Source organism: Doryrhamphus excisus, linkage group LG14 (assembly GCF_037039965.1).
Source record: "Doryrhamphus excisus strain RoL-2023G ecotype Guam linkage group LG14, RoL_Dexc_Guam_v1.1, whole genome shotgun sequence".
Taxonomy (NCBI): Eukaryota; Metazoa; Chordata; class Actinopteri; order Syngnathiformes; family Syngnathidae; genus Doryrhamphus; species Doryrhamphus excisus.
The window spans coordinates 19,691,099-19,716,212 of NC_136370.1; the positions used below are offsets into that span (position 1 = coordinate 19,691,099).

General features: G+C 45.5%; 1 protein-coding gene across 7 annotated transcripts in view; it reads right to left on the reverse strand.

Moving 5' to 3' along the window:
- akap6 (A kinase (PRKA) anchor protein 6) overlaps positions 1-25,114 on the reverse strand; it is an 86,493-nt gene that overhangs the window by 55,806 nt on the left and 5,573 nt on the right. For 3 of the 7 annotated variants that reach the window (XM_078796089.1, XM_078796088.1, XM_078796087.1), the window contains exons 4-13: positions 21,965-22,074; positions 21,761-21,902; positions 21,162-21,683; positions 20,815-21,090; positions 20,598-20,735; positions 20,399-20,521; positions 20,062-20,319; positions 13,327-13,449; positions 7,285-7,381; positions 6,190-6,383 (exon numbers count right to left, since the gene is read on the reverse strand). In XM_078796089.1, coding sequence (XP_078652215.1) covers positions 6,190-6,383; positions 7,285-7,381; positions 13,327-13,449; positions 20,062-20,319; positions 20,399-20,521; positions 20,598-20,735; positions 20,815-21,090; positions 21,162-21,683; positions 21,761-21,902; positions 21,965-22,074 — 1,983 coding nt within the window. The remainder of the gene's footprint in view (positions 1-6,189; positions 6,384-7,284; positions 7,382-13,326; positions 13,450-20,061; positions 20,320-20,398; positions 20,522-20,597; positions 20,736-20,814; positions 21,091-21,161; positions 21,684-21,760; positions 21,903-21,964; positions 22,075-25,114) is intronic. The other 4 variants (XM_078796084.1, XM_078796086.1, XM_078796085.1 and 1 more) reach the window with 4 other exon arrangements.

Sequence of the window (25,114 nt, forward strand, 5' to 3'; positions counted from 1 at the left end):
ATATTTCTCCCAACTTAAAATAAAAGGCGGACGTCTTTCAGGCTGATTCTACTGACACGTTTCTGGGGTTGGTCACGTGATCCAGAAACGATCAGACTGATCGTCAGATTACCGTAGCAGGCCTCGTTCACATCAACAACAAGTTTGTGGCCCCAAAAAGTTTTGCTAGCACACAAAGAAAAGCCAAGTTGGATCAAGTTAGTTAGCGGAACCACGTTAGCGTCGCCATGGAAAAAACATCTTTGCAGGGGAGTTTAACATGTCAACTGCTCTGATGTTTAATGCATCAGCTTCATGCCCATCATGCCGTGTGTGTGTGTGTGTGTGTGTGTGTGTGTGTGTACATGCAAGTGTGTACATGTGTGTGTGTGAGAGAGACGCTAAAGCCGGCGGCTGCAAACACACTCCGATGGCTTCCAAATGACCGCGACTTAAACACGGATTAACACCAACGCCAACTTGAATGTTAAACGACGGAGCCGTGCGGTGGTGAGCAGGACGACACGTCTGATTGGTTGGAGCAGGTATCACGCATACGGCCGACGCCTCCTCATTTACTCAACAAGCCGCTAAGAACCTCGGGACGACATTTTCATCACTCGCAGCACCAATCCTTACATCCTTACGTCCTTACGCCCTTACGTCCTTACGTCCTTACGTCCTTACATCCTTACATCCTTACATCCTTACATCCTTACGCCCGTACGTCCTTACATCCTTACGTCCTAACGCCCTAACGTCCTTACATCCTTACATCCTTACATCCTTACGTCCTTACGCCCTAACGTCCTTACATCCTTACATCCTTACATCCTTACATCCTTTCTATCTGACAACCTGCATCTTTGTCACATCCTCATCACGCTACTCAACCACATCCTCCTCCTCATCCTCCTCATGCACTTATGCTCTCCTTCTTCATCCTCAACATTCTTAGTCTCCTCATTCCCTTCATTGTCTTCCTAGCCTCCTCATCCTTTAGCCTCCTCATTCCCTTCATCGTCTTCCTAGCCTCCTCATCCTTTAGCCTCCTCATTCCCTTCATCATCTTCCTAGCCTCCTCATTCCTTCACCTCCTCATTCCCTTCATCATCTTCCTATCCTCCTCATTTCTTAGCCTCCTCATCCCCTTCATCATCTTCCTAGCCTCCTCATTCTCCTCATAATCTTCATATCCACCTCATTCCTTAGCCTCCTCATTCCCTTCATGATCTTCCTATCCTCCTCATCCCTCAGCCTCCTCATTCCCTTCATCTTCCTAGCCTCCTCATTCTCCTCATAATCTTCCTATCCTCCTCATTTCTTAGCCTCCTCATTCCCTTCATCATTTTCATATCCTCCTCATCTCTCAGCCTCCTCATCATCTTCCTATCCTCCTCATTTCTTAGCCTCCTCATTCCCTTCATCATCTTCCTATCCTCCTCATTTCTTAGCCTCCTCATTCCCTTCATCATCTTCCTATCCTCCTCATTTCTTAGCCTCCTCATTCTCCTCATTGTCCTCCTCCACATCATCCTGGTCCCCTCATCCTCACCTTCTTCATCCTCATTGTCCTCATCCTCTCTGCCCTTATTCTCCACCTCATCTTCCTCATTCCCATGAGCCTCCTCATCCTCACCTTCTTCATCATTGTCCTCCTTATACCCTTCATTCCTCTCATCCTCATCTTCTTCATGGTCGTCATCCTTATTCCCATGATCTTCATCACCCTTCATCCTCACCTTTTTCATCCTCATCCTTCTCATTCTTACTTTCCTCATCCTCCTTATGCCTTTCATCCTTCTCATCCTCATTAGCCTCATGTTCTTTGTCCTCATCCTCCTCATCACCATTATCCTCATATTCATCATTGGCTTGTATGGAAAATAAAAACAGACACAATCAAATAACCATTTCATAGTTAGTGGCTTCCATACATCGTACACCGTACGCCGTACGCCATATGCCGTACCACCGTACCACCGTACCACCGTACCACCATACCACCGTACCACCGTACCACCGTACCACCGTACCACCATACCACCATACCCTGTACACCGTACACCATACGCCGTATGTGGAATGTTACAAACTGCAGTTCTTCCCACAGCCTTGAACGCAACATCCATGTCTTGTTTCCTGCTTGACCTCCTTCTTTCCTTTCCTCTTTTTCCTCCTCTTCACCTTCATCCACACACACACACACACACACCTGACACACATACACACATACACACACACACATACAGGTCTTTGTGGTCTGTGGGGTGAAATAGAAGCCTGAGGCCAACAAGCTGTCTCCACCAGCTACACTGATAAGAAACACACACACACACACACACACACACACATAGTTGTCACACAAGTGCCAACAGTCACAATCACACTTGTACCTCAGCCACACACACACACACACAGACACTATTTAAGTGCACCAAGTGTACATGAAATACTACCCATGGGATCACTTATCACGTCTTACTTTAATATTTGCTGCTCTTCTTCTACAAATACACACACACACACACACACACCATAAGTGTGTAACAATATTACACACTTATGACATCACATACTTGTGTGTGTGTGTGTGTGTGAGTTTACTTGAGCTTCTCTAACAGGATTTGAGTACTGCGTGTCCAAAAGAACATCTAATCCCCCACCCCCCTCCTCCCCCTCCGCCATTCTCAACAGGTGGGTCACGACCCTAAAAAGGGTCGCCCAGTAGTGTAATGACCCAATGTATGCGAACGCCACCTGGTTTAATTCTTGTAGTGCATTCAAAAGTTAGCGGCCACTCGGCAGACTCGAACCGCTGCAAACCGTCTTATTACCGTCCATCCACTTTCTGGGACGCTGATCCTCACCGGGGTGGTGGGGGTATGCTGGAGCCTATCCCAGCTGACTTTGGGGGAGAGGCGGGGCGCATTCTTGACTGGGATCTTTGTACTGTACTGTACTGTACTGTACAGTACACAAGCGGGACCCTGACAGTGTTCTAGTAAGAAGTACATTATAAACAAAGTACTACAGTATAGTTCCACAACCATATAAATATCATCATTTAGTCTGTCAAGGCTCATGCAAGGACGTTTTGTTCCATATTTGTCAACTTTGTGGACTTGAACGTGGACTTGTGACGCACCAGCAGGACATCTTTGTCTAACGAGATGTCTAACGAGATGTTTGTATCATTCCGGTCTGACTCGTCAAAGATTCCATGGGAATATTCCTCCTGGTCTTCATGAGACTTCATGAAACATGAGACACTTTCATGACATCTGAGTGATGAAACCGGAGAGAAAGATTCCATCTCTGCAGCGCTACCGTACGTACGTATATCTATCCTCCATCTGGGTGTGTGTGTGTGTGTGTGTGTGTGTGTGTGTGTGCGTGTGCAGAAGACTCAGTGTGCTCCTGTGTAATGTGACAGACAAATCCCACTAAGCTGTTAAATATTACACTACTTTGGCACTCGCATTAAACACCTCTCTACCTCTTGTGCGCTCTCCTTTCTCACACACACACACACACGTGCACACATACACACACACACACACGCACACGTGCACACGCAATCTTCAATATGCAACAAAACACTACAGATGTCACTTGACAATCCTCACACATGCACAACAAATCCTTAAAATGCGGCGACACACTGCAGTCGTCTCATAACACTGTGCAAAAGGTGTGTGTGTGCGTGTGTGTGCGTGTGTGTGTGTGTGTGCGTGTGTGCACGTGCGTGTGTGCGTGTCCTAATCCCCAGTGCCGGTGGTCTTGTCAGAGCGTTATATTTGCTGCTATCAGTGTATCTTCTCCTCTCCGCCTAATCCCAGCACCCCGACTGTGATATTTCCTGACATTTACATGAAGCAGCTCTCCACACTCACAAGAGACCAGGATCAGGACGAGGACGAGGACGAGGACGAGGACGAGGGAGAAGAGCAGGAGGAGGGGGAGGAGGAGGACGAGGACGAGGAGGAGGAGGAGGAGGAAGGAGGTGGACAAAGAAATGGAAGGTGCAGGAAAGACAGTAGATGATAGAATGGACAAATGGATGAAGGAACACATGAGTGAACGGATGAATGAACAATGGATGGATGATGGATGGACAAATTCGATAATTAACACGAGTGGATGAATGAATGAATGAATGAATACACCAATGACTGAATGAATGGATGGATTAAAGCTGAGATAAACAAAGGAAAGACTGAATGAATGAATGAATGGATGGATGGATGGATGGATGGATGCATTAAAGGCGAGATAAACAAAGGAAAGACTGACCATATGAATGAATGAATGAATGAATGAATGAATGAATGAATGAATGAATGAATGAATGAATGAATGGATTAAAGGCGAGATAAACAAAGGAAAGACTGACCATATGAATGAATGAATGAATGAATGAATGAATGAATGAATGAATGAATGAATGAATGGATTAAAGGCGAGATAAACAAAGGAAAGACTGACCATATGAATGAATGAATGAATGAATGAATGGATTAAAGGCGAGATAAACAAAGGAAAGACTGACCATATGAATGAATGAATGAATGAATGAGTTGATTAAAGGCGAGATAAACGAAGGAAAGACTGACCATATGAATGAATGAATGAATGAATGAATGGATTAAAGGCAAGATAAACAAAGAAAAGACTAAACAAATGAATGAATGAATGGATTAAAGGCAAGATAAACAAAGGAAAGACTGACCCTATGAATGAATGAATGAATGAATGAAGGGATTAAAGGCGAGATAAACAAAGAAAAGACTGAACAAATGAATGAATGAATGAATGGATTAAGGGCAAGATAAACAAAGAAAAGACTGAACAAATGAATGAATGAATGGATTAAAGGCAAGATAAACAAAGGAAAGACTGACCATATGAATGAATGAATGAATGAATGAATGGATTAAGGGCAAGATAAACACAGAAAAGACTGAACAAATGAATGAATGAATGGATTAAAGGCAAGATAAACAAAGGAAAGACTGACCATATGAATGAATGAATGAATGAATGAATGAATGAATGGATTAAGGGCAAGATAAACAAAGAAAAGACTGAACAAATGAATGAATGAATGGATTAAGGGCAAGATAAACAAAGAAAAGACTGAACAAATGAATGAATGAATGGATTAAGGGCAAGATAAACAAAGAAAAGACTGAACAAATGAATGAATGAATGGATTAAAGGCAAGATAAACAAAGGAAAGACTGACCATATGAATGAATGAATGAATGAATGAATGAATGAATGAATGAATGAATGGATTAAAGGCGAGATAAACAAAGAAAAGACTGACCATATGAATGAATGAATGAATGGATTAAAGGCAAGATAAACAAAGGAAAGACTGAACATGTGAATGATTGAATGAATCAATGAATTAAAGGTGAGATAAACAAAACAAAACAAAAGATAGACTGAACATATGAATGAATGAATGAATGAATGATCTGATGGATGAATGGATGAACGGACAGACTAATTCCCGGGTGGACAGATGAATGAAGGACGGACGAATGAACAAATGAATGATGCATGAATATGCTATTTTTTCCCCGTTGCTGCGTCTTCGCCAGCGATGAAAGTCTTCGTGTTACAGCGCCACCTGCAGCCGTGGCGTCCCGTTAGCAGCGGCGTACCGCGGGTACGTACGCACGTGCGTCCGCATGGCATAGACGCGTGTACGGCGTATTTGCTGCACGTGTGCACGTCTTAATTGCAGCAAAAGTGAAGATGAGATAATGAATTATTGATACAAGTTGGTATTTAATCTCTAGTAATGATCTGCTGCTAATAAATATTGTACGAGCCGTCATCATGTGATACTTTCATTCCCATTTGCCCTTTAGTTTGCCCTTTATTCAAGGTCACATTCATTTAAACACACACTCACACACGTTGCCGTGCATTGACAACCAACACTTACATTGCCCTTGGGCGACCTTGCACACACACACACACACACACACACACACTAATTACACGTGCATGTCATTAAGAGCATGTAATGAAGACACAGTAAAGACACTTTTTTGTCTTCAATGAGGAGGAGGAGGAGGAGGAGGAGAAGGAGGAAAAATGTGATGGACGAGCAGACAGGAAAAAAAAAAAAACGCCAAAAAGCCAAAGAAGCCAAACAGGAAGTAATAACTGAGCTCAACTGAGTACTTTTACCTGGAGGTGGTCTGCTGGAAATAGAGCCTGCTGATTGGCTAGCAGCTCCCCCGGGGGCTCTTTTGATTGGTTGGGGTCGAAGAGGCGGGTCTGGATGCAGCGGAGAGCGTTGAGCATCCAGCCATGTTGGCGGCGAATCTGGAGCTGGAGCTGATCCCATTGGCCGGACACCATGTGCAAGATCTCCCCGAGTCCTGAACAACAAGAGAGGTTTCAGGAATGATGGAATATCGGGATCACAGCGTTCCGGAACGAGCTGCTACAAAAAACCGGTAGAAGCTCTCAGTTCATCTCAGTTAAGTCATTTTTCTTAACGTCCCTTTTTTAGCATGTTTTTCTTTAATGAAACTCATAAAATATTAAATATTTTTAAAGTTTAATATTTTTAAATATTAAAAGAGAAAAAAAATCCAAATGTACATGGCACTGTGTGAAAAGCGATTCTTCGATCAATCATTCTGGAAAAGGTTATAGAGCCGTTTCTAAAGCTCCGGGACTCCAGCCAACCACAGTGAGAGCCATTACACACAAATAGCGAAAACACGGAACCTTCCCAGAAGTGGCCTGCCAACCAACATGACCCCAAAAGCACAGCAAGAACCCATCCAAGAGGTCACAAAAGACCCCACAACAACATCAAAAGAACTGCAGGCTTCACTCGGTCAAGGTCAGGTATTTGTATTACCCCAAATAATTCCGTCCATTTCTATGCCACTTATCCTCAATAGGGTCGCGGGTATGCTGGAGCCTATCCCAGCGTACATCCCGGACTGGTCGCCAGGCCGATCACAAGCCAAAATAAGATAATTAATAATAATAATTGGCTGTATTCAACCACAAAAAATGACTTTGTATGGAAGCATGACTGTATTCCTGATTGTACTACCACATTCCCTACATGATCCGTCCCAAGTTCCCCATTAAACGCTGATATTCCCAATTCTACTCCCACGTCCGCCGCTATTCCGCTTCCATGTTAAAGCCACGTGTCTTTCAACCACGTTCCTGTCTGAAGGTCATTGTGTTAATCCAAACATTAATAATGAATGGAATATGTGTGTGTGTGTGTGTGTGTGTGTGTGTGTGTGTGCGCACCTGATTGCTGGGCAGGAACGGTGGCGAGGAGCGCTCCGCCAACCTCCATGATGTTGTCTTTGAGAGCACCGTGACTGTCCACGTTGAGTTTGAACGTCTGAAAGGACAAGAAGTACGTCATGTTGGTGTCCCTCCGCAATACCAGGCTCGTCACAACAACGTGGTACAACTTCAGACGTGGAGGAGAAGAGAAGGGGCAAGGAAGATGTTCCAGTGCGAGCTGGAGGATACGAGAAGATGGCGTGGTTAAAAACGTAAAGTGGATCAAGCAGCTAAAAAGAATGAAATAGATGCTGATGGACGGAGGCAGCCAGTCGCCTCAGGCAACGCTCAAAACACTTCACTCTCATCTAGACGCCCTTTTTTATCTCTGATAGCTGTGTGTGTGTGTGTGTGTGTGTGTGTGTGTGTGTGTGCGTGTGCATGTGCGTGTGTACAGATGAAGCGTGACCTCTTAAAATGCAGTAATTGTAATTTAATGATGGAAGTCATTCCAATTCCATTATTTCATTCTGACCTCCTGACTCGAGGTCAGATGTCACGCTGCATTTTTTGGAATGTATTTTATTAGTGCCGAACAACTTATTATAGTTTATTGGTTTATTTCATATTTATTTTATTTTTTATTTCTATTTTTAATGCATTTTACTGGTGGTGTACAGGCTTTTAAATATTTTTTTTTAGTATTTTATTGTTGGTATACACATTTTTTAATGTATTGCATACACATTTTTTTTTGTGTATTTCAATAGTGGTATCAAAGTTTTTTTTTATATATTTTAAGTATGGGGACAAGACGTACAAATATAACAACAATACAACAAAGACAGATGATGGAATTTTTATTTAATTCAGAACCCTCCTTTTTTAATGTATTTTATTAGTGGCATACGCATTATTTTTTTAATTTCTTGTGTATTTTATTGGTGGTATATACGTTTTTTTCAATATATTTTAAGTATGGGGACAAAACGTACAAATATAACAACAATACAACAAAGACAGACAATGGAATTTTTATTTAATTCAGAGCCCCCCTTTTTTAATGTATTTTATTGTTGGTATGCACGTTTTCTAATGTATTTTATTAGTGGCATACACATTTTTTTTATTTCTTGTGTATTTTATTGGTGGTAGATACATTTTTTTTTTATATATTTTAAGTGTTGAGACAAAACGTCCAAATATAACAACAATACAACAAAGACAGACGATGGAATTTTTATTTAATTCAGAACCCTCTTTTTTAATGTATTTTATTGTTGGTATACACGTTATTTTAATGTATTGCATACACATTTTTTTATTTCTTGTGTATTTCATTGGTGGTATAAAAGTTTTTATATACGTAGAAATATAAGAACAATACAACAAAGACAGACGATGGAATTTGTATTTAATTCTGAGCCTCCTTTAGAACGGACACACTCGGAACGGTGAAATAAAAGCGCTAGTTTGTGGAACCTCGGCGAGATCAACGGTACGCATGTACTAAAGACATAGCCGTAGATTATTACGGTCATTACCGCTCAGCAAACACACGTGATAGAGTCACTTCCCAGCCGCCTCAGCAGCTCCCAGATAAGACGCCAAAGATGGCCGCTAATAAACATGGAGCGCAGCTAGCGGCGCTCCCAGCCAGCCGGGAAGCGGTGAATTAGCACGCGCAGATTAGCCGCGTTATCTAAGAGACATCGTATTTCAGCGGCGCATTCCGCCGGCGACCGCGTTCCGTTTTCCTGCACTAAATTTATGGAGAGCATAGAATCGATAAGACGAGAACAGCTAGCCATCAATCACACGACGATAAGACGGGCAACAGCTCGGCTTTTACGCACGTCACACTCCAGCTCTTTGGATTGATGTGTGTGTGTGTTTGTGTGTTTGTGTGTTTGTGTTGTCTTTAAAACGCACTACAAGTAAAAATACAAATCATAAATAATAAATAAACACACGTCCACATATAAACAACTTGCCATGCTAAAAAAAAAACACAGATTGCGTTACATAAAATGCTACAACATAAGCAAAGAGGAAAAAAAAGTACTAAGTGAAGGCTAACGTTTAATGTTCTATAGTAAAAGAAAGTACATTAAAGCAACTCGCTATCACTTCTACAGGATGGGAGTGGTATTAGCAGAAAGCTAGCTTGTTTAGACGCATGGTGTGATATTAAAAGTACAAATATAACAATAAAATATTGTAACAGTCAACTATTGTACAGGTTAGCTTCACTAAAAGCAGTTGAACGCGTACAAAGTGGAAGTTCCAAGTGGCCTTAAACACACACGGCGTTTGCAAGCGAAGCTAGCTCGGTGGATTGGAGGATTTCTGATCGTCGTCGGTGGCTGGCGGGCTAAAAAGGTTCAAACTCCTTAAGCTAATTTACATAACCACATTGAGTGGAGGCGCTTCAAAGCCTGGCGCATCAGATTACCTGTTAGCATTAGCATATTAGCCTGGAGCACAGGACCATATAGCACAGCTGCCTGCCACGCTTTAGCCCTTAGCATTAGCATATTAGCGAGGCGGGTGTGCAGCACTGATAGGCAGATGACATTGAGGCGCGACTTTGACATTGTGTATAGGGCAGTGTACACACGCGCACACACACACACACACACACACACACACACACACACACACACGTGTGGGGGGGGGCTTGATGAGACATGATTCAATCAAAGTGTTTGTTATAAAGATGATCAAATTGTCTCCACACAGCGGCGCTTCCCCTGTGCACGTCCAGACGTTTGTCTTCTAGTGGACATTAAAGGCCTTAAAGTGTCATTCCTGGACATGACCAGCAGGGGGCATCATCAACATCAGCAACACAACATGGCGTTAGTAGCACCACTTTCTGTACTGTAGTTTTTGTGTTTTTTTGAGTCAACCGCTGATGACATCATAGACGAGCGACATAGCTGACATCCGGTTCCTGTTGATGTTTTGTTAGCAAGCCAAGGATGCTAACAAGTACACATTGTAATAAAAATACATTGAGAACACAGTAGGACTCACACAGTGCGTTACTTCATTCACTTGAGACGTCTTTTAGTTGTTTTTTTTGCATGAAAAGAAGTGATGACACAACTGCACAATAGAAGAGCTCATGATTGGTGTAGTTTTAAGCTGCAAAAAATGTCCACCGGGGGGCAGAAGTGCATTCTACAGAAGCCGGGCCAGCATCTTTCCCGTGTGAGAAGCGCACCGCGGCAACCAGGAAGTCAAAAGCACGGCGCTGTGCAGCGTCCACAAGTTCAATTCCAGATGTGAAAATTGTAAATAATTAATGGCGTTATATTTGTAAATAAATTGTTATTTTCATGCAAAACAGCCATTTTTTGTGTTGTTTTTGTTGCGGCTTTAAGTGTTATTTTGCTGAAACTTACCTATGTTCTACTGCAGATTACTAAAGAACTGAGTGTGAGTATTCTGAGTGTGCCTTGAAAAATCGGTCCAAATTGTCCAAAATGGGCGATACTGAGAGGGACGTTTGAAAAATGGCTGGCTTTGAATGAGTTAATAACAAGACAAGGTGCACATTAAATTGTGCGACATTAGCTGGAAAAAAGTCACGTTATGCAACATTAAGTACGAAAAAGGTTTGCCTGTGTAAGAGTATACGATATAAGAACGAGCCAACGGAAATCGGTTTTCATTGTTGAAATGACACGACTCGTTCATGAATGTCTCATCTCTAGTAAGCCACACACGAGAACGCCGTAGCGGTCTGTGGAGACCAAACAACGGCACCTTCAAAACTAAATCTCAGTTCCTTCACTTTTTCCCAAAAGTAGGAATACTTTCCATGCAGAAAGGAGTCATTCTAGTACTAAATGGCTTTTTGGGAAAGTAACGGGTAACTACAAGTCGTTTGCCCAACACTGCAAATTACACTAAAAGGGTTTTTCTTCTTTGTGTCATCCTCAGCTCTTGGGGTTGTTTCTAATAATTCGATTCACGGGCGAGGAGGATCAAGCATCAGCGTCAATCAATAGTTCTTTCATTGGCCGCCATCTCACAACAACACACAAAGACCATTCTGTGTGTGTGTGTGTGTGTGTGTGTGTGTGTGTGTGTGTTGGCATCCTCTCGCCTCACTGATCTCCCCGGGGTTCCGGAAAAGACCTGCGCTCATTCACTGCACGTGTCCACACACACACACACACACACACACCAGCACTCTACTGGGAGAGCGGCGATATTCCGCCCACTGCTGCTCTGCGTGTGCATGCGTGTTGGAGGGAGAACCGTACAGTTTGTGGGAACTATTCATGTGTGGGTACTGACAGTACACAGTATTACATTTTTCAGTGTGAATACACTTGTGCACTTATAAGACTAAGTGCACTTATAAGTGTAAGTATGCAAGTGCACTAATTGAGACACGGCCTGACACTAATTTTGTCCACTTTTACGTAGATTTGACTTAAAATTAGTGCGAAAGACTTCATAGGATCCTTTCACACAGAACCCATTAAAGGTAGGACACGTTCCGCCTCTGCTGGAGCTCTGACGCTGCTGCAGGAGCACCCAGAAAATGTCTGATCAACGTCCTTTTGTGTGCTGGTGCTTCTCACACAGAACAAAAATCCAGGCCAAAGCTGAGCAAGGCTCTGACAGGCAGGACGAAGGGACATCATCATCATCACATGTAAACACTCTGGAAACTCCACCCCATTATGATTGATGGCTTCTGTGTGGAAGACACACCCAGTTAAGGCCATATCCCGCCTCACTGGCGTCTGTGTGAAAGCACACCGTTACGGCAACATTTCACCTCACGGGGTTCTGTGTGAAAGCACACAGTTACGGCAACATCCCGCCTCACGGGGTTCTGTGTGAAAGGACACAGTTACGGCAACATCCCACCTCACGGGGTTCTGTGTGAAAGCACACAGTTACGGCAACATCCCACCTCACGGGGTTCTGTGTGAAAGCATACAGTTACGGCAACATCCCACCTCACGGGGTTCTGTGTGAAAGCATACAGTTACGGCAACATCCCACCTCATGGGGTTCTGTGTGAAAGCCACAGGCAAAAAGTGAAATAAAGTTATCAGAGACAAACGGACGGCACGACTCAACATCAATCAGCAAAAGCCAGAATCCAGCATGCTAGCGTACGCCAAGCGCTAGCGAGTGCAAGTGTGACTATCAGCGCCAACACACACGCGCGTGCAGAGTTAGCAAAGACGCTATCAGGAGCGTAGCGCTACACACTCCTATTAGCCATGCCTTTTCATCCCGCTCTGCTTTATTTAACGAGAGGCACCAATTAGGAGACGGCAATTCTAATTGAAGCTAACCGCCGCTAACGGTAGCGCTGCTGGCGTGCACAACAAAGTTGACACGTGTAAATAAACACACACACAGAAGCAAAATAAATATCTCCATAGGCCGAGTGTGTGTGTGTGTGTGTGTGTGTGTGTGTGTGTGTGTGTGTGTGTGTGTGATGATGTTCTGCTGGGACTATAGACGCTCATTTGGAAGTCTGTCCAGGAATATGCTAATCTATGCTAATATCAGCCTGCATGGTGTGTGTGTGTCTTATATATACAATGCAAATACAATCTGTTTTTCTCCGTGTGTGTGTGTGTGTGTGTGTGTGTGTGTGTGTGCAATCTCAGCGTGCTCATGTCTCGTCTCATTGCACCTTGACTGCATGCGTGCGCATGTGTGTGTGTGTGTGTGTGTGTACGTGCACGTGTGTGCGTCCATATGTTTGGAGCTGCTTGTTGTTTGATTTCTTTGCTACAAATGAGGACAGAGTGATATCAAGAGAGACAGCGAGAGACAACAGACTGTGTGTGTGTGTGTGTGTGTGTGCAGGGTGGGGTGCGGGAGTGGGGGGGCGGGGGTCAGGTGGTACAAAAAGAGGCGGATAAAACAGGAGATGAAAAAAAGGAGAAAGAAAGTGATGAACTTGCTACAAATTGAATGAGAGAGACAGAAGACGGCAGCCATTGTTGTGGTCCAACTCCAGCGTGTGTGTGTGCGTGTGTGTGTGTGTGTGTCCGTGTGTGTGTGCGTGCTGACCAGGTGTGTGTCCAGGTAGACTCTCAGGCTGTCCAGGTCGGCCCTGGGCTGAGTCCAGTTCTCCACGCTCTCCAGCGCCTCCTGCAGCCAGGAGATGAAGCTGTCCAGCTGCTGCACCACCTTCTGTGGGACAGGGGGACACTTTTCACATGAGGGCATCGAACAACGGCCTCATCCACAACTATATCGTTATTTAGGACATTTTTTTAAACCTTGCAGCTGGACCGATTATGAACATAAAGACTATTCTACACATTGATATCCAAAAACATTATTTGTGTCAAAAATAAATGTTGGTCAGAAGACGAATGACAAGTAAGGAAAGACAAGATGAGAAGAAGAAGACGGACTGAACATGTCCCTGCGTCCTCACAGCAGACAGCAAAAGACAAGCCCAGCCAGAGAAGAAGACTCGGTGGAGACCTATTGCCACCTGCTGGCTGACACCAGCATGGTCACACACAAGGATCAAGCAGGAGGACGTCCAACATCTCACTGAAGCAGGATCCCCTTTCAAGGAGCGTCCTCTCTGATCACTGAGGTGAAAACAGAAGAAGAAGACAGCTCCGGTCCATGCGTAGCAGCGTCTGATGTCTTATTGATCCACGCCGCTAAAGCCACTTGACTCCGGAGCACCTTCAAAGAGAACACTTGGAAGAGCGCGGCTATGAAGGAGACATGGAAGGACCGGATCACGGCGCAGAGGAACCAGCGCTTGGACCTTCAGAGACCCGCAAGAGATGAGATGTCCTTTTAAAGGCTGTTGGTTAGCTAAGACGTCCTCGTGTGGAACATCATAGCATCGATACCAAAATGGCATCTGGATCAGATCTACAATGTTCATTCGTTCATTCATTCATTCATTCATTCATTCATTCATTTTCTACCGCTTATCCTCACCAGGGTCGCAGGGGTGCTGGAGCCTATCCCAGCTGTCTTCTTGGGGCGAGAGGTGGCCAGCCAATCCCAGGGCACATATAGACAAACAACCATTCACACTCACATTCATACTTATGGACAATTTGGAGTGGCTAATTAACCTAGCATGTTTTTGGAATGTGGGAGGAAACCGGAGTACCCGGAGAAAAGAACATGCAAACTCCACACAGAGATGGCCGAGGGTGGAATTGAACTCGGGTCTCCTAGCTGTGAGGCCTGCGTGCTAACTTGTTATATTGTAAACAAAGAATGTGAATGGTTTGTATTGTTTGATGTCGTATTTAGTGCTGTCAGGAGAGTAAAACAAGAAAGATTAATTCATTACGATCAGTAATTAATTGATGGAATTAATCTCACCTAAAATAGCTGAGCAAAGCCGTCACTTTGAGATATTTTCATGTCAATTCATTGAGTTATTTTTACCAGACTTGAACAGATGCAGTCCTAGCTATTTATATTCTGCGGAGTAGACCCAAGCGCTGCCTGCAAACTTTAGCTTCTACCACCAGGGGGTAGCTGAGGTAGCCTGGCGCTGCCCACCCTGGCGTGTGAATCTTAATGAATGTTTGCTGGTGGTCGGAGAGCCGTAGCTGCAAATTGGCAACCAGGGCGGCTGTGGATGCAGACGTAGTTACCACCGCCGCTCTGTGAACAAATAATGAAAGGCACTATGTGGAATAATAATAATAATAATAATAATAAAAACATTATTATTATCATTATTATTAATAATAATAATTATTAAAAATATAATATATTGTATATTATAAATAATATCTTATTATATATTATATTACATTTTATATTATTATAAATAATTATTATTATAAATAATATCTTATTATTATTATTATGAGGGGACCCAGTCTACTGGGTCTAATAATAATAATAATATTATTATTATTTTATACTGGGTCTTCTCTTCAAGTTTAGTTTAGCGAAGAGCTTTATTGCTGACATTGTCTGAGTGCTTTGCGTTTGCGTAAACGCCAACTGCTTCGGTGCTAATCAAACTCCTTACTGAGAAGGTACATCACTCTACTTTTATGAACGGTGCCTTCAGGGTGCGTTTGAAATCTACATTTCCCATTGATTGGCGTCGCAACTATCTCTGCCACTCACTGCTCCTCACCTTGCCCTCCCAACTACCTATGGTCTGATGGTCCGACAAGCCCGAACACAATAAGAGCCCATGAATGTCCACTTCAGGGTGTGACTGAGCGTTGTTTTCCATCCCTAACGACTAAAACACGAGAAGCTCAACCGTAAAAATTCCCCTTTAACATTTACACTGAAATTTATGCTCATTTTTGGGTTGTTGTTTTTGTTATTTGATGATATATTTATAATATGCCAAAGGCCAATAAATTTGGACACTCCTGCTGTATGACCTTGACAATACTACAGAACCTTGAGAGAACTTGGAATGGCGGGGCGGAGCAAGTGAAAGTGAAACATGGAGCATTCAGGAGACGCCACATTGCTTAAATTGCTGTATTGAATTCTTTCACCGTTGTGTGTGTGTGAGTGTGTGTGTGTGTGTATAGGCCTTGACCGATTGAGCGGCAGTATGTTAATTACAAGCGTGACCCTTCAAAAAAAAACATCAATATGGCTGAGCGTCGGAGGAGAAATGTAAATGAAAAGTATTGACGAGAGGAAGAGGAGGATGAGAGGAGGTGAGGAAGGCAACGAGGGCAGAGGAGGAATATTGAAGGAAAGTTGAAGAGACAACACACTGAACAAGCAACAAAATGTATTACACATCAAACTACAACGACGGTGTTTCCCACAGGACTGCCATCTATTCGTGGTGGGGCGGGGAGGGGCATATTGGTGACTCATTTGCATAACGGGATAACGGGCAGGAACCCTTTCATCGTTTTGATAAAAACGGTACAAATAAGGCTGCACAGCGGACAAGTGGTTAGCATGCAGACCTCACAGCTAGGAGACCCGAGTTCAATCCCACCCTGGGCCATCTCTGTGTGGAGTTTGCATGTTCTTTTCTCCGGGTACTCCGGTTTCCTCCCACATTCCAAAAACATGCTAGGTTAATTAGCCACTCCAAATTGTCCATAGGTATGAATGTGAGTGTGAATGGTTGTTTGTCTATATGTGCCCTGGGATTGGCTGGCCACCAGTCCAGGGTGGACCCCGCCTCTCGCCCCAAGACAGCTGGGATAGGCTCCCTTGTGAGGATAAGCGGTAGAAAATGAATGAAGGGCACAAATAATGGATGTAAATGTTTAAATGGATTTCATAAAGAATCCAGTTATAATAATAAAACGACGACATTGCTGTCATAACGTTTGCATTGTCATATTGTAAAATCTTTATCATCACGTAAAATAACTTCTTTTTCCTCATAAAGTTGACACAGTTTTGTTATGACGGTTCCTGATTTTAGATTTGTGTGTTCATGCTAACCCAACAACGGCCAGCATGGATGATGACACGTAGCGGTGTGACAGGAAGTAGGATGTAGGAGAAAAAGGCGGCATGGTCCACGGCTTCTTCATGATGTCCACCAACACGAGGGTCGTAAAGGACTGATGCTGTGTCTCAGATGTTGCTTCAATAACTACATTGTGTACACCGTGTACTTAGTTATTAAGTGCACAGATTTCACAATGCTTAAAATACTACTTAAGACTTAAAATGACTTCTTAACATAGTAACAATATAGTGTTGCCTCGTTTATAGTATGGCTAGGTTACCAAAATAGGCAATAATAAGAGAAATCCGTGAAGTAGCCAATTATTGTATGTGGCACCCTTAATATGTTGTATTGTTTGGCAGTTGGTTTGGCGACACCTAGTGTACGCAATAATCCACTGCACTTTTCTTGTCTGACGTTCACCTGGATCCTCGCCACAAACGTTACTTGTCGTGACGGAATACGAGTCTATATGTCTGTGAGTAACGTATAACATCATTTAAATCGTTGTATAGCATTAGAAACGTAATTGCACCACTGTCGTGTCGTTGTATCAGTTTACTAAGTGTGATGCTAGTTGTGGCTAACTTGTAGATCGTAGCTATTATGCTAGTTTTACTCTTATTGTTGATTATTCTTTGTGTCATATCGCTGTACATAATGTATATTTTGGTGCTGTGTTTGTTTCTGTACAGCTTTACAGTATTAGAAGAATTACCTTGTTTGTTTATTGGCGCACGTTCGACTGTTAAGCTAGCTGCCAAGCTTTGCATAAAGAAACGCCCTGCAAGGACAGTATATTGTATATGTTTTAAGGCTGGAAAATAGCGCTCATCATACACTTTATAAAGTTCAAATTGACTCGGGTGAATTTCACTCTGACTGTGCCTCTTCAGGCTGATGCTGTCCCACTGGAGCGTTTTTGTATCCTTGTTAAAACATATTGCTGCTGTGGTCATATTTTCCTCCTGGTCCTCCATGAACGGAAGATTCATTAATTTAGTTTGCTAGCATGACACAAGACGAGACCCTGACATGAATGTGTTTCCCTTCCCCGTCTGATGATGATGATGTTGTTTTGTTACATTTTCAATTCTCAGACCCTCATCGTCTCTCTTTATCATCCTCGCCGCCGCCCCGCCGGGCCAATCAGACGATTACGCGGCGTCGCCCCCTGCTGGCCGCCCCGACTCAGACGGCTCACGCTGAGGCCAGACAGCAGCTGAGACGGCAGGATGCTGATCTGAGCGCGGACTCTTCCAGAAGCTTCTTTAGCTTTCCTGAGAGCACTTGAGACGGCGGCTCCTGCTGCTGCATGTGTATTTGGCGCCTCATGAACTTTCATGAACGAGCCGCAGCTTTACGTGCCCGGGACACAAATGCGGGCAAGCCAGGACCTCAAGGTCGGGAAGGCGGCGAGAAAATGTGATGAAATTTAAAAACAACATGAAACGTTGGATGAATGTGCTTCGGAATGACGTCGCAATCTGTGTGTGTGTGTGTGTGTGTGTGTGTGTGTGTGTGTGTGTGTGTGTGTGTGACTGCGTTCTGATGTGTTGTGGTGCGTTATGGTTTGCGCGTATTTTGTCATTTTGGGTGAAGTCGCATTGCGGCGATTGAGAAGGTCGTCTTCTTCTCTCTTCACTTCCTCAATTAGGCAGCTCATCCATCGCCATGATTACATGCTGCTAATTAAGCAGCTAATCAGCTAATTATCCACGAGCAGAGAGGAACGACCTGTGTGTGTGTGTGTGTCTGTGGGTGTGTTTTTCTAACGAATTCAAGTATTTCTTTCTTCCTGCAGAAGAGCTGATAAATCTCTTTGGGGTTGTCATCTGTAGCTTGATTGCTTCGGTCTGCAGAAGGTAAGAATCCTATCAGTGACGGTCTTCAAGTGGACAATGTTTGGATGAGCGAAGAGTTGATTAGTGCAGCAACGGTATGTAATGGTAATGCTAATGCTAATGGTAATGGTAATGGTAATGGTAATGGTTTAATTTCATTTGAACATGCATCAGATTCCAATTGAGTGCATCCCATAATCAGTTCCCAGTTCCACATGTCCAAAAGGAGTAGGAAGAAGCAAAGCTTATTAAATCCTACCCCTCCATCTGGTACTTTTACAATCACAAACTGTTACATTTGCTCACTTCCTGCTTTCATAATATAGTTTGTTTTCCTTGTATTTAGCAAACATCAACTGCTTGTATTGTTTCTTGAATTGGCTCATCGTTGTGCATTGTTTGATTTCCTTACTCAATCCATTCCATAGTTTGATTCCACATACTGAAATGCTATGCTAACGCTAACGTAGTCCTAGCATAGAAGTGTTTCAAATGTACTTCTTCCCTGAGATCATATTTCTCCTCTCTTGTAGAGAAGTATTGGATGACATTTTTAGCTAATTGCTTATTTTTAGCCTTATGCATTATTTTAGCTGTTTGAAGATTTGAAGTATTTGTGATTTTAGAAATAAGGAGTTAGTATGTTCTCTGTAGGCAGCATTATGAATTATCCTTACTGGCCTTTTTTGCAGTACATTTAGCCAGTGAAGATTGCTTTTATGCATACTATGACTGTGTATTGTAGCGTATAGTACGTAGTACATTTCCCTGGCCATGCTGCTTCCCCTGAAGAAATAACGGATCCCATTGGAGCTTCCATAGCACCAGACCTCCAACTGGATGGGCCAACCCACCTGGGTTCGCCATCATCTAAGTAAGTTCCGACTCACACTAAAACTTGACCTGCGTTGCCGTTTGATAACATCAGCTCAGACCGCAGACGCCGCCCAACTCAGAACTCCATTGATGAGGAAATGGATTTGTGACGGGAACGGGAGAAGAAGTCTCCGGAAGGAAGCGTGAAGAGCCAAGTAAAGATGTCGAAGCGGCGAGCGGCGTCTAATTAAACATGCAGCCATGACGCACGCAAACCCTCAGTGCTATTGACATTTTGCCATATTCAATATGGCAGATATGACTGATTAGTACATCGCCTCATCAATAATCCACCTGCCAATCAAATATGACCTTTGGAGGTAAGATGATGGATTAACGGCCCCGCAGACGATCCGATAGCGACGCCCCAATCCATCAGGCCGCTGCTGTCGGAGCCACAGAAGTCATTTGACTCCAAGTCGTCGTCCTTTGTCACCATCAAGTCTTTTCAAGGCAAAAGCTGATGTTTACCTTGAGAGACCTCAGCGGACATCATCGCTAACATCGCTAACATCGCTAACATCGCTAACGCTTCAGGCCACGCCATCGTCTGCCGTGTTGGCGGTCTGATGCTTTTGATGGAGTCACACTTTTCTGCACTTTTTGTTGGTTTGGAGACCAAAACGACGTTCTTACCTCCATCTTCTTCCAAACATCTGGGTTTCTGTCCTGTTGAATGTCGTCCAGCAGCTTCCGCACCAGCGATGCACCGCCACGTCGGTCCGAAGGGGTCGTCGCGGGCCGCAGGCGGCGGTCCGCAGACCCCCGGCCGTCTTCCTCCTCAAACTGCAGCTCGCTCAGCGGGCCGGACTCGATGCTGTCATCCACAGAGGGAGCCATATCGCTGGAGGAGGCGGGGCTAAAGCGGCCCAGCAGGTTCCGCCTGTTTGGACGCTGGGGGGGGGGGGCAGTGACAGGAAGTCGTTAAAATTGATTAAACATAAAACATGAAAAAAAAGCTCCTGTGACGTACAAGTAACGGAGAAGGAACTTCATCTCCACTCTCGGGAGAGTCCCAGTCCGGGTTGAGCTCTGTCAGATCCCAGTCGTCCACATCCTGCAAAGCATCATGGGAAACTTCCTCACCGACGGGCTTCTGCAACACAGACATGAAGGTCGGGTCCAGAAGCTGCGGTGGGCTCAGGGTAGACCTTCATCCTGCCTCCACCCACCAAAGTGCGGGCCAGGTTCTCCAGGTTGATGGCCAGCATGTCGCTCTTGTGGAGCTGAGCAGGAAGCGCCAGGAACTCCTCTGAGCCGTACCAGTGCTCCCGGTCCGGACTGGTTTCTGATGAAACGTGGACCTCCTGCTGAGGGGGGACAGAAGATCTGACTGGCCCACAGAAGAGAAGAGAATACAGTCCACATACTCGCAGAGCAAGGTCTCACCTGGTGTCCTTTGGGCTTCACCGTCCAGACCGCCATCTTGCCAGGAGGTCTGGGGTCCGACTCCTCTCCACTTGCCTCCAGGTCTGAAGACAGGACCTGCTCCCTCATCGGGGATGGTAACGGGGAGTCAGACTCAGCCTCGCTGCATCCACATGTCTCAGCTCGTGTCCTCGCTATCAGAGACACCACTTCATGTGAGGGCGGGGCCACGTCTCCTCCGAAAGAACTCCTGTGGTCCCTCAGGGGTCCCTGGACGCTGGGAACATTCATGTCCTGCTGAAAGTAAATCAGGTCAGACGCGATACGATAACAAGCCGACAGGAAGTGGAGAAAAGAGAGTGAGAAACCTGAGAACTATCTTCTGGACAAACCGAGTCCAGCTCCAACCAGAACTTGGAGCGGTCTGGAGGATCCATGAGAGCAGGGGTGCTCCCACTCTGAAGCTCAGAGACCGGACTGGGACTTCTCACCACCTGGTCCGAGACCAGGGCGCCACTCTTTGGAAGCAACGGCTCAGCGTTGTGGTTGTGACCCGGCAGAGACCGCCTCGCCGCCTGGCTCTGGTAGGTTCCTACTGAGGTAGGGGGGGTGTGGCTTGGCGAGCCATCACATGTCACAAGTTCAGCTAAACTGTTTTCCACTTTCTCTTTTGGTAGTTCTGGTTCTTCGATCTCCTCTACGTCTGATTTTTGGTCCACATCCTGGACTCGATTTAGGGAGGGGTCTCGGGCCCCAGGCTCCTCCCCCGGACTGTAGTCGCTCAGCTCAAAGGCGGTGATGCCGCAGTCCAGAGAGAAGTAGTCCTGACTGCAGCGGATTGTCAGCTGACCGCAGTCGTCCACTTCCGTCAAGGCGTCCAGACGGCGGGTCTGCGGAACAAGAGGCTAGCGAGGAGGAAGCTAGGGAGCAAGGGAGGAAGGTAAGGTGGTAGGAACGTGTGAAGAACCTGGTGCTGGTCCTGGCTGAAGGCCTGCAGAATGTCAGTCTGTCTGGTGAAGTTTCCGTTAGGGTCCTGCAGGCCCTGCAGAAGACGCTCCTTCAAAACCAGAACAGAGACCCTCAGCTGGTGCCACAGAAGCTGGACCGTCCTAGACACACACACACGTTAGTGGACAGCTCTGCAGGTTCTGACCAGCGTTTTGGTTCTGACCTGATGTCAACTATGATGTTGACGGAGTAGGACAGAAGCTTGAGGGAGAACTCCGTCTCCAACAGAGCGTGGATCTGCTCCACATGGTCCGAGATGTCCTCACAGATGTCCTGAGGCAGACCACATGGAGACACATCAGAACCTCACTTCATTCAATCCGCCAGCTCCGTGCGGGTCGAGGAACGCGTTCCACGCTGAAAGCAGAACTGAGTGAACCTTGTGACATTTCCACATTTAAACGTGACTCACTTCCACGGCCGACAAAGCCACCAGCCCGCACAGGTGGCTTTTCAAAATAAAGGTACATCATTCCGAATGTTTCTGAACCCACAAGGCGGGTTCTGCTGATGGTCATGTGACTATAAATAACACCCTCAGATGTGAAGAAGCAACAGGAAGTAAAATTAGACGACCTTTAGCTGGAGAGGGTTTCTTGGTTCTGAGCCCAGACATGAACCAGCTCCTGGCTCCCGGCTCCCAGCTCCCGGCTCCCAGCTCCCAGCTCAGCCAATCAGCGCTTCCGCTCCTCTCATTCTAGACTGGACCCAGGCCCGCCAGGAGGGAATGTGGGTCACAGACGCCGCCAGCTCGGCTCGTGCTCGCTGGACTAACGGACCCGCTGATGGCTTTCCAAAATAAAGCTGCCCCACTGTAAGCGGGCCTGGAACTAGGTGTCAGAACTACAGCCAGAACCACAGTACAGTCGGGTCAGCTGTTCTATTCAGAATGGGGGCAGACAGAAGTAGACCAGTCCATTACGACAAAACCGGTCCGTGTGAGGTTCTTAAAGAGTTCTTGAGGTTCAGCCACAAACAGGAATAGATCTTATTTTGAAAAGCAGATCATGGCAGCCACACACCAGCACATGCGGACCTTGCAGAACTGGCATGTAGCATTTGTTCTGGTTTAGAGACTTGTTCCCCTTGGGAAATGATGGAACTAGAAATCATCTGTTCCAGGGTCAAACTGTGTCTATCGTGAAATCATTAACAGTAGAAAATGTTAAAGGAGACCTTTTATGGTCATTTTAGGCCCTTTGAGCTGTGGACTCCTATAGAGCAGCTACACACAATAACCTGCACACAAAGCTTTCTAGATCTTCCAGAGTCTAATCTGTACCCTTTAACTTTGCTAACAAGTGAGGAGGCGTTTGTTTGACTTTAGAGGTTGTACACTATAAGCAAGTGTGTGTGTGTGCATGTGTGTGTGTGTGAGACGTGCCAGCGCTGCCTCTTTCAATCAGGGAATCGAACACACGGATGGCTTTTATCTCACGACACCAGAGGACAAACGCCTCCTCGTGGAAAACGTCCCGCTGGGACATCAAAAAGCGCCCCGGGGTGTGGAGGGGTGGGGGGCGTGTCATGAATTACATTACACACACACACGTGCACACACACACACACACACACACACACAGTTTTGGCATCAAAGTTGGTGTAAAAGACTGATGAGCGTCTTTGTGCTTCTTCACTCATTTGCACTCTGCTTTCATATGCTAATACACACACACGCACACACACACACACACACGCACACACACACGCACACACACACACATGAAATGAACATCAAGTGTGTCTTTTCCATCTGAAGTAAGATGTAAAAGACAGCTGGGACATCATCCATCATCATCATCATCATAGAACGTCAACGTACGAGCGCCTCGTACGTGCGTGGATGTTCAGTGTAAACATGAGTGGCTATCGTGCACACGCACACAGGAAGTTCAAGATGAAAGCATCAATGGACCGTCACGTGCACATATAGCCAAGACACCAGCTGTCAATCACAGCACACACACACACACACACACACACACGCATTAGGCCCGGGTTCTAATGGTGGACGTGGACATCAGGTCCAATCTCGCCTCGCCCTCGTCAGCGCCGACATCAAAGCCATGACAGCGGCGGCGCTCAAACGACCTGCGACAGCTCGGCCCATTCCCTCCAATAACCTTCAAACTCCTCCCCCTCGGCCCGCCAGCACCGCCGCCTTTCACCTCGCCCATCAAACGCTCACACGCACGCACGCACGCACACACACACACACACACACACGTTGTGATGAAGAGACTTCAAAAAGTCCGAGCTTGGCAAAAGTGGAAGCTCAGGAGTCGAGTGTGCATGTTGTGCATGTAATGTGGATCCAGTGGATCCCTTCCTTGTTGATCCCGGAAAAGAAAGCCCATCTAAAAACATCGGGAACGTCCAAACTTCACAAAATCTGGACTTTGTTGGTTGCCGTGGTGATAGCCGACTGACCGGCCACAAACAGCACCTCAAGAACAACAAGGGCGGGGCTACGTCTTAACAAGGCCTTGTAACCATAGCAACCGTGCTCTTCAACAACCACGCCGAGACGAGGTGTGGTCAAGTCTCCACAAGCCTGTGGACTAACGCTCCACAACAGCAACAATTAGCACCAAGCACGCGCCTGTGCGGGGGTCAAAGGTCACACCCACGCTCGCCACCTTACCTGATTTCTATGATTACGTCTAAAGTCACACGAGGAGCAGCTCGGACAAGGAAGTCAACGCTCCGACGGCCATGTGGACGCTGTGTGTGTGTGTGTGTGTGTGTGTGTGCTGACCTGCTTCTTTCATGGGAGTGTTCTGGGGGGGGGCAACAGTTGCAAAAGTTATTTTTAGAGCGACCTCACCCACCCCCCACTCACTCACACACACACACACACACACACACACACTGGCGACAGCTGAGAGGAAGACCAAGGAGACACAAAGGTGCCAAAATCCCAACAAGGACGTTAGCGTGTGGACATTTTAGTTTCACACTTTTTTCCCCCGTCCTTCCTTCCTAGTTTCCTTCCCTCTGTTCCTTCCTCTTCCAGGCGTAGTGACATCAGCCTCCTGTTTTTGTGCCACGTTTAAATAAAGATCTGAAAGTCTGAATCAGGGGGACACGCTTCCCTGACAAGGAACCAAGTCCGCACTTGTCACGTGAACGCCTCCTTGAGTCCTTGCTCGTCTCCTTACCAACATGCTCGTTAACGTTGGGTCTAAATGTCGTACTTGGCGGGTACATGCGTGTGTTGACGCTGAGAAGCACGGCGGTGCCTGAATGCTGCACGCCATGCCGTACTCGACATGGCAAGTGGACTCAAGATGCACACTTCCATACTTGGACT